The 10,428-nt window shown below is 39.6% G+C and overlaps 1 protein-coding gene and 1 long non-coding RNA gene across 9 annotated transcripts in view; one reads left to right on the top strand and one right to left on the bottom strand.

The window, feature by feature from the left end:
* LOC123962717 overlaps nucleotides 1-8,862 on the top strand; it is a 25,931-nt gene extending 17,069 nt beyond the window's left edge. The window contains exons 3-4 of the long non-coding RNA XR_006823043.1: nucleotides 7,971-8,250; nucleotides 8,535-8,862. This is a non-coding gene — a long non-coding RNA (uncharacterized LOC123962717). The remainder of the gene's footprint in view (nucleotides 1-7,970; nucleotides 8,251-8,534) is intronic.
* The window catches only part of LOC123962713 (inactive serine/threonine-protein kinase TEX14-like), a 94,274-nt gene that overhangs the window by 50,996 nt on the left and 32,850 nt on the right, over nucleotides 1-10,428 (bottom strand). For 6 of the 8 annotated variants that reach the window (XR_006823040.1, XR_006823041.1, XM_046038962.1 and 3 more), the window contains 4 exons: nucleotides 8,639-8,790; nucleotides 7,086-7,276; nucleotides 3,275-3,416; nucleotides 2,327-3,165 (listed from right to left, as the gene is read on the bottom strand). Coding sequence is in view for 6 of the 8 variants with exons in the window: in XM_046038962.1 (XP_045894918.1) it covers nucleotides 2,327-3,165; nucleotides 3,275-3,416; nucleotides 7,086-7,276; nucleotides 8,639-8,790 (1,324 nt within the window). In the remaining 2 variants the exon portion in view is untranslated. The remainder of the gene's footprint in view (nucleotides 1-2,326; nucleotides 3,166-3,274; nucleotides 3,417-7,085; nucleotides 7,277-8,638; nucleotides 8,791-10,428) is intronic. The other 2 variants (XM_046038959.1, XM_046038960.1) reach the window with 2 other exon arrangements.

The following is a 10,428-nucleotide window of genomic DNA, read 5'->3' on the forward strand; positions in this document are numbered from 1 at the left end:
GTTACCATTAACACTATTATAAATATCTGTACCATTTTTCATTTAGTTTATAGCAACATTACCTTCGCTGTCTGTACCTCTGTGTGTATATTGTGTAGGCTGCCTCCCTCCCCTCTCTCTCTCCTTACATCCCTCTCTCTCTCTCTCTCTCTCTTTCTCTCTCTCTCTCTCTTTCACTCTCTTTCTCTCTCTCTCTCTCTTTCTCTCTCTTTCTCTCTCTCTCTCTCTTTCTCTCTCTCTCTCTCCTTCACCCCAACCGGTCGAGGCAGATGGCCGCCCACCCTGAGCCATGGTTCTGCTCGAGGTTTCTGCCTCTTAAAAGGAAGTTTTTCCTTGCCTCTGTCGCCTAGTGCTTGCTCTTGGTGGGAACTGTTGGGCTTCTGTAAATAACATCATAGAGTACGGTCTAGACCTGCTCTTTTATCAAAAGCGCTGTGAGATAACTGTTGTTGTGATTTGGCGCTATATAAATAAAATTGAATTGAATTGAATTTACACGACCGTCAGATTTGCATGCGTAAACATTTACACGAGCGTCCGATTTGTATGCATAAACATTTATACGAGCGTCAGATTTGTATGCATAAACATTTACACGAGCGTCCGATTTGCATGCGTAAACATTTACACGAGCGTCAGATTTGTATGCGTAAACATTTACACGAGCGTCCGATTTGTATGCGTAAACATTTACACGAGCGTCAGATTTGCATGCGTAAACATTTACACGAGCGTCAGATTTGTATGCGTAAACATTTACACGAGCGTCAGATTTGCATGCGTAAACATTTACACGAGCGTCAGATTTGCATGCGTAAACATTTACACGAGCGTCAGATTTGCATGCGTAAACATTTACACGAGCGTCAGATTTGTATGCGTAAACATTTACACGAGCGTCAGATTTGTAGTTGGATAAAGTTACAGATGTGCAAGAAGTCTATCTGTCTATCACTGCCTCTCTTTCTCTCCCTCTCTCTATGTCTGTCTTTCAATTTCTCTTTCTCAGTTTGCCTGTATCTCTCCTGTCATTGGAAAAGAGACTGATCCTCGCTGTTTGTGAGTTTCCAGAATCTATTACTGTTTACTAAATAGGACATCAACAGAGGGTATTCACATGGCAGAGCATCCCCGCAAAACTAGATGAAGGCCTATCTGGTAAAGTTATGTAGCCTATAATTTTAACTTAAGTTAAACAGGCTACAGCTGTGTAGCACACAGAAGCCATGGTTGCTCTCCGTAGAGCGCCTGATGTTTAATTGCGGAGCGCTTGTCTCCTGTTCACCTGAGGAAAGAGCAAACCCGCGGGGCCAAGAGACTACTTTGTGATTTTAAGGATGTTTCTAAGACCGACATCTTCCCCAATACTAATCAGCATGCAGTGTGTAGCTATCCACTTCGCCGTGGCATTTGATCGCTTGTCTTGCTTCTCCCACAAGCTGCATCCAGGGTAGTCTGCCGAAGCCTCGATCCTCCGCTACTTGTTTGGGTGGGTGATTTGCAGGCTGATCAACATCCCACTCCTCCATGGTTTGACTGTCTGTTTATTCAGAGCCAGTGAGCAAAGGACTTTCAAAATAATTATAATAAAAAAAAAAAATACTGCTTTTACGTGCGATAAAATAATTGTTGGCGTTAATTAATTAATGCGTTAACACGATAATAACAGGTTAACGTGCCCAGCACTAATATAAAGATCAAAAAATATAGGTGGGCTCACCCTTCCCAAACTGCACTCATATTACCAGGCTACAAAATTTACTAAGATGCTCAACACCCACTGCTACAATTGTTATTATTAGTCTGATAATTATTACTATTGATATCATTATTATCCATCCATCCATCGTCAACCACTTATCCTGCGTACAGGGTCTTGGGGGGCTGGAGCCAATCCCAGCTGACATCGGGCAAAAGGCGGGGTACACCCTGGACAGGTCGACGGTCCATCGCAGATCATTATAATTACTATTTTTATTAATAGTATTACCACTACCATTACTATTACTACTAAATCTATATGTGGATGTTGCATTAATTAATAATTAAATAGCTGGTAATGGTATGTGGCTTTTATGAAAATATTGTTTTTAAAAGTTTTCTATGTTGGAAAACATGATTTCAAAACATGCCCTCAACATACTCTCAACACTCTGAAAAACAGTAAATGTGATTCACAGAATAGGATTTGTGCCACTGCAAGTAAGACTGGATCTCTTTATTGCTTGGTAAATCCAAGCACTTTCAAGGACTTTCCAGACCAGCAATATGTATACTTGCAAAATATGCTATAAATCCACAGAAATTTTCAGTAAGAAAGTTGTACCTGCTGCTTCTTCCCAGAGAGGATGTTGAGAAAGCTGTCATCCAGAGCTGTTTTGTACTGGCTCAGCTCGTCTTTGCTGTCATCAGCTCCCACTGAACGGCTCTCTGTCATGTAGCAACCACAGGAAACAAAAGGCAGCAACCAGCCCTGCTCATATTGCTGCTGTTCAGCAGGATAATGACTTAGCCATAAAGTCAGCTCTTCCTGGCTCATCAGTTCCCAATCTCTGCTGAGAAGCTGGGCATCCAGGTTCTTTGTCCAGTGATCTCCCTTGTGTGGTAGAAGACTGTAACACTTTGAATGTGGCCCAACAGCAATACTAACTCCAGAAAGATTTGTGGAGGACATGGATGAGGAAGAGATGGAGGAGGCACAAGAGGAGAAGCTGTGGATACAGGGAGGAGCATCTCTGAGCCCAGTCACTGAGTCCAACCGATCCCCTCTGTGGTCCAGCTGGGAGTGTTTTTCTACAGTGTCTAGGCTCTTCTTTGCCTGCTGCAACAGCTCCTGGGACACTTTGATGTTGACCGCCATGGTGCTGATCTGATGGTCTTTTGTCACTTTGGACAGCTTCAGGCCGACCAGCTGCTCCACTATCTCCCTGTCTATGTCTGCATCTGGTTCATGTTCTTCCTCAACCCTACCTGGGTCAAACTTCCCAAGCAGAGGAAGCATGTCTGTGTACTCTTGATGGAGCATAGTTTCTCCCTCCGTAAATTCATCTCTTTTTCTCCCCATCTCTGGCTTGACTCCTCTGTACAGCTGCTTATCCTGGTGGACCCGTCTTTCCACTGCTGTGTCTGCCTTGATGATGACTGGCCTGATAGTTCTACGAACTACTGAATGAGAAAGAGAAATGATTATGTATTTGTGAAAGTGTAACACAGATTTCCAAATCAAGAAAAAATCTTTTATCTTTAGCTTTTTCAGTACACATGAGAACCCTACATGTTTGTGTGTTGTGCTCAGTACTGCTCTGTACTGGTTCCCCCACAATGGTTTGATGCGTTGTGGTCTGGACACCAGGCCACACATCTTGTTTTGGGTAAGCAGACAGCTCACCTCTCAGCCGTTCCTCAAGGGAGAACCTCTGCAGGACACACATATAAACAAGTGTATTGTGTAAAGCTAATTTCTAAGGGTGCTCCGATCGATCGGTCACCGATCGTAATCATACGATAATTGCTTTAACTAGTTTGATCGGTTGTCTCTAAAAAGGCCGATCACAAAGGCTGATCTGACGGTGCAATACTCGCTAGACAAATTTTGGTGCACTTCGTGCAATTTAGTGTGGATGTAGCCTCACATTACCCCACTCCTCTCTTTACTCCTCTCATGTCAACCCTCTCCTTTACCCTGGGATTCTACCGTATTTTTCCGTTCTCACCCGGTATCCTCCCGTTAAATGTTTCCTCGTAAATCTCCCATATTTTTATAACCTTTAGAAAATCAAATAAAAACCTGCTGACTGTTTTTAAACTGTTTTCTACTCTCTCCTCTGATAAAGCCGGTGGCAGAAGGCCAATGTAAAAGATGTAGACTTTTAATAAGGATTTAATAACAACCCACTGAAATAATATTTAGGCCCATACTAGTGGTAAACTAGGCTTTGTTAAAGTATAATGAAAATATTAACTATAAGTAATAATAACAATTTACTAACTAACTAATACTAAACTAACTAATTGTACTAGGAAAGCTAATTTGCAAGTCTGTTATTTAATTCAAAAAGTGAATCTTCACATATATAAATTAGATTAATTACACATACAGTGAAATATTTCAAATCTAAAGCATAGACTCAGACTTCACACATTGATATGGATACATAATACATGATGCTTTACCAGTGGTTTTGCATGTTAAAGCTTAATAACTAATATGTAAACCTTCCGTTAGTTCCTTCCATTAGAAATCTTCAATGCTGAATTTTATGAAAGGTTTGAGCATGAAACACTCAATTTCCTGCATTCTGGCAAATTTTTCTGCATCAATTTATGGTGGAAATGTTTTAAGGCTCTCAGGCATTCTGTGCTGCTTTCAGATATGTTTCTCCTCAAGATCAACTTTTCTTATTTAATATCCCTGCTGCATCACATGCAGGCTTGATTTATTCTTCCCTCCTCTTTTGTCTTTAGGCGCTTTCCGGGATTATTACACCAATGTCTGGGCTCGCTGTGCTGTGTGAAAGGTATTGAGCCATGACAATAAAATAAATACTGCTTTCAAAATTGCATCTTTTAATAAAGGTTTCTGCTGCAACAACAGAAAGTTCTTCTGAAGTCCTGATCTCAGCAGCTGATCTGCTGTTTAGTGACTGAGCAGTTTACACGCCAGTACTGCAACACACCGAGACAAACTGACACCATATACAAAGAAAGGAATAACGTCATGCATTACATTTACAGGGGGGTCAATAATTATTATAATAATTATTAATTAACAATTTTATAATAGACAGCGTTTCACAACGTTTATTTATTTTCCCTAACTCAACATCTGATTTTTTAAGGGAGTTTTTGGGCGTTTACCCGGCGCCCCACGCACAGACAGGAGAACAGTTTTCTCTTCTTTAGAAAGTATGAAATTGTCCGGTGCTGTCTAATCTTGCGCACTCGGTAGCAACACGTTCTCCAGCTGGGAACGTCGCCATGAGCGATGCATCGTTTATGATTGTAAAGTCAGGGCACATCTGGAATGTGAACGCCGCCGTTGTGTATCAGAAATGTGCTACTCTCAGCCCCATTAACAATCAGTCAAATTGTCCAAAGCAAACTGTAACTGTATATACAGTTTTCAATTGCATATAGCCCACTTATATGCACTTAGAGATGCAACTAACTTATAGTGTACTCAATAAGAAAACTAAAAGTAAAGTAAAATCAATAAGGTCTTAGCTTTTTTATATATATATATAATTAATTTAACTTGAACCGCGGTGAATAATAATTTAAAAAAAGTTATTTAGTGATGGCACATAAACACAGTATTAAACGGGCTCGGTTACTGTTTATCTGGCTGCAGCCTGTCTGCTCTGTGTGTCAACTCCCACACACACACTCACACAAACACACACAAACACACAAAAACACACAAGGGTTGCACATACACACAGCGGCCAGCAGAGGTAGAGGCCGCAGTGTAGACGTTAAAGTGAAGGTAACTCCAAACTACTCGCGTTGACGAGTGCTACGCTTCTTACTGTAAGTACGTTCGCCAGTAAGAACACAATACTTTATCAATACAACTGTTCAACAAGCAGAAACATGTAGAAAGCATTATTTTAATCTGCTCTGTCAATTAGCCAAATGTTACAAATGAGCTAAATTGAAAGCTGTGTGTAGTCTAACTGTTCGGCTTAGTTTGCCATATAGCTTCAAATTTGGCACACTGTTACCTGCAGTGAATCACAGCAGAGAGAGGGGAGGAGGACAGGAGAAAGGACTGATGCCATATTGCAAAGCTGTCTTCTTCTGAAACGGTGAAAAACATCCGAACCTTCGACAACATAATTGTTTGGCTCTAGCTGCCTGCACCCCATCTGCGTGGCTTTATCCAGGCGCAGCAACATGACGCCCAGAACGCGACTACAGCAGTTACACGTGTTAAAGCATTATTTGATTCTTATCGATTACTTAATTTTCCAATTTGATTCCGATAATGAAAATATGCCATATATTGGCCAATAATTTATCAGATCTATTATTATCGTGCATCCCTACCAGTTACGTTACCACCGGTCACAAGTGGCACTCAGCGTGAGAGTGGATTCAGTTGATTACTATCATGGCATACACCGTTGTTTTGGATCGAAAATGTTATTGCAATAGTTCATTGTACATGAAGGCGTGAATGATGGTTTCAGAAGCAGAGAAGTTTTAAAAGTGGAAAAAAGCAGTTCTGGTGATTAGGTTGACATGGTGTTCAAGGAGAGATAGTTCTTGAAAATGAATCCAAGGTTGCGGACGTGTGGGGAGGGAGACCGAGTTAATGGTGAGGGAGAAGTTGTGAGTGTCTTTAGTAAGTGATCTAGGCCGATGATGATCAAGTCTGATTTGTCACAGTTGAGTTTGAGGAAATTGGCTTGCATCCATGATTTTATTTCATGTGAGGAAATTGGGGCACAATGATAACAGGGTTTCTGCAGGTTTCACCTGGTCATACTTTTTAAGACCACTATGAATGAAATTTAAGACATATATCACAACATCAAAAAAAGAAACATACAAAGGTAATGCAGTCACAAAATTACTTCCAGAGTAAATAAATGTATTCAAATTAGGGTTGGGTAAGCTACGTAATAAACAGGCTGGCATGCAGTGCACCTGCTGCCATGAAAAAGGATGGACGGGTGGAAAAATCCAGAAAATAGAGTTATTTGTCTTTTCGGCAACTTTATAAAACATAACCTACTGCTGATGGAGAAAGTCAAGGGAGCAGACAGGGAGACAGAGAGAGGTGGGGAAAGCCGGTGTGTTTGCAGTGAGAGACCAGAGGTAAAGGTGTGTGTGTGCAGGGTGCAGGCAAGGAGAAGAGAAGCCAAGGCAGGTGCAGCAGCGGCGCAAAACACAATGTTAGAGGTCTTTAATATTATTATAAGAATTGTGACAATATTTTCAGTTAATTTTGAAACCATGGCTGAACAAATTAGACTGTGGCGGGCTGTCCTAGTCTTGGTATTCAATGGAAACAGCGCTCACACACACATATACACAAACGTTGACCTTGCAGAGACTGAAGCACGTAGAATTAGGCAAACCTTGATGTCCTGTTGTAGTGTGTAGCACAGGCTGTGCAGGCTGCATGTGCGGTCCTGTGGGTGCTGCTGCAGGCCTTTCAGGACCACATCGTAGTAAGGCTGTGGAATGCAGCTGTCTACTGCAAGGGCCTGGCCTGCATCCATCACCTGTTTGATCACGTCCACATGTACTGTACCCCATGGTTCATTGTCTGAAACAATGTATGAAACATTATGACATTATTCTATTTGAGCAAACTCAGCTACTGTATGCCCATCAAGTGTTTTTAGTGTGAATGCTGATTCGGCAATCACACTACTGTTATTAGTGTGGATGCTGATTAAATTCACTGTTATTGTAAGAATTACTCTGTATGTTTTTTTGCCTTGCTACTACTTACGCATACTTTCAGCTACAGAAACCATTCAAACTATTAAAATATTAGGCTTTCAGCACATTTTTACAATGTAAGTCAATAGACTACTACTGCTTCAGCCCTTTTCTGAGTTTATAATGGGTGTGTATTGGGCAATTAACAGCTAAAATGTTATCATCAACGTTTGTGTGGGGAAGATTTTTTAAAACTTCTAGAAATTCCCACAATCTTCACTGTTCATACATCATTTTATACCAAAACATAGGACATAGGAATTTGTGCTGGTCACTGGGTGCAGCATCGCTCTCTCACTCTCTCACTCTCTCACTCTCCCTGGAGCAGCACCCACCTGAAGCTCATCCCACTAATCAACTAATCCTGTTTTAAACCCTGGCTTGACATCCAATCCTTGCTAGATTGTACGTTCACCTCAACAAGCACTACGGCCATCTAGTTCTGAACTAGAAGTTGAGATAAACTGTTTTCTGATTCTTCACATAATACTTGTGTTTTGCTGCCCTCGCCCTAGAAACCACCCAACCTAAACCGTGTGCTTGGAAACTTGGATCCTCGTGTCGGTCTGCTCACCCCTCTTCCTCCAGGAACTCTACTGCATTCCCTTCAGCTTACTTTTCAATAGATCCTTAACTATCAAGCTAAACCAGAGTCTCAGTGCCTGCTTCTGGGTCCACTAGGTTCCCCTTAACAGCAGTTTAGCTTCCAGGTTGTTAAGCAGTGTAATGCAATTGAGCTTTAAGATTTCATTGAAGCATTTAATTTCAGACTCCTGAATTTTCAGCAGTGTTTTTGTAAGTTAATTTTAGCTTTCAGCTTTCACACACATTTTCTGCAGGAAATGCAATTTTTCTCATTGTAATTAACAATTGTGTTGGAAATATCATCCGATTTTCCCCGCTGTTCATTAAGGAACTTATTTTCATTTACTACTTCAAATTCTCAGTTCTGTGCAGTTCTAATTTTCTATTCCTTCAGAATTAAGTCAAAACCTTGAGAAAGGACAAAAAACACCATGTAACTGTATGTAAATGCATTTCAATTGTGTCCTGTTCAGTCTTATTTTGTGTGATTACAGAGACTACAGTAACTGAATTTCTCAGAACAACAGGAACGACAACATCTTGTTCCCTAACAAACAATGTTTAAGTCCAAAATGTGAAGCCAAGATGTGAGAGCTACCTGTGTAGAGTTCCTGGATCAGAGCACACAGACTGTAGATGTCAGCCTCCTTTGTGCAGGGTCGCTGTTTAATGACCTCTGGAGCAGCCCATCTGTACAGGCTGGGTGGCAGGACTATGTACATTGGGGACTGGACACATGTACTTTCACTGCTGAAGGCATGCACATGCACACACACACACACGCACACACACACACACACACGTAATTTTAACCAGGATCGTGACACAACATAGTATACCTATCCATACTATTAGGAAATATTTATATGTTGTCACATCTGTCTACCATCCAATTTCATCTCCCCAATAAATAACATGTTTACATTTACTACCTTCTGTTCACTGCAGACTAATAACAACAAGGTAAAACAATTTTATGTTTGTAAGACAAAAAACACATTTAAGTGCTCTTTTTTATTTGCTGTAGGTTGACTCTCTGTTAATGGGGGATGGTAGCTTTGATGGCAGATGGTTATCTGGATGTATCAACATCAGGTTTTGTTGATGGCCCTTCAGCACTGAAGACAAAGAACCACTTTCACCATTTGGCACAGACATTAAATGTGTTATAATGTAATACTCCTATAGCACAACACACACTAGTAGTCTTCTCTCTACTTTTCTGCCTCATCCATTATTTTTTATATTGGGACATCTTGTTGGGGTTGTTGTTTATATAACCACATAAATGACTTTACGTGAACAGAACATAATTTCAGACGGCAGCCTTTGTGAAATTTGCTTAAATTACTGATTTGTTAAAACTACTGATTGTTAAATGTGTCATTTTTGCAGATGATTCAAATTTATTTTGCTGTGGGAAAAATTTTAAGGATCTTTTGTATACTACTGAAGCGGAGCAGAAAATCCTCAAAAGCTGGTTTGATGTAAATAAATTGTCTCTGTACATCAAGAAAACTAAATTTATGTTTTTTGAAAATCAAAAATTAAAGATTCTAAGGTGTTGGGATTGATAAATTAAATTGGAAAAAACATAGATTACATGAAAGGAAAACTATCAAAGATATAGAGCTCCTATATAAATCTAGAGATGTATTAAATTATAAAGCTTTGCATATTATTTATTGTTCACTCTTTCTTATATCTCTTACTGTGTGGAACTATTAGGAGCAAGCTATAACACAACCTAAATTTAATAATCTTACTACAAAGAAGGGATATATTATTAATATATTATTATAGTAGTATTATTAATATTAATAAAGTTGGTTACAGTGATAAAACAAATCCACTGAGTTATAAAATTGAAGGACTTGTATTATAAAATAATGTAGATAATGTTCAGGGCTAAGTCAATTCCATATTGTGTCCAAAAGTTTTTTCAATACAGGAAAGAAAATATGACCTCAGAGGTATTTTTAAGTTTACTTTCCAAAAAGCAAACAAAAATATTAAAAGAAGATGTATTTCTATTGTTGGGGTAATATTATGGAACAATGCCAATGTAAAAATAAAATTGTGCAATTCTCTTTTGGTGTTCAAGAAAATGGTTGGTAATGATATTTTTGATGGTTATAAATGTGAATAGTTTTTGTTTTCTGATAAATATTTTTGTTATTATTATTATAATTTTCTTTTTACCTTTTTGGTTTAGAAGAAAATGGTTTGTAATGTTATTTTTGATGGTCCATCAAACTATCATCAGTGGAGCAGTGCTGAGGATGAATTAAGAGTTTAAGAGCCTGATAGCTTGGGGGAAGAAGCTGCTCTGCAGTCTGGTGGTGCGGCAGCAGAAACTTCTATATCTCTTCCCAGAATGCAGCAGGG

Source organism: Micropterus dolomieu, linkage group LG23, assembly GCF_021292245.1.
Source record: "Micropterus dolomieu isolate WLL.071019.BEF.003 ecotype Adirondacks linkage group LG23, ASM2129224v1, whole genome shotgun sequence".
Taxonomy (NCBI): domain Eukaryota; kingdom Metazoa; phylum Chordata; class Actinopteri; order Centrarchiformes; family Centrarchidae; genus Micropterus; species Micropterus dolomieu.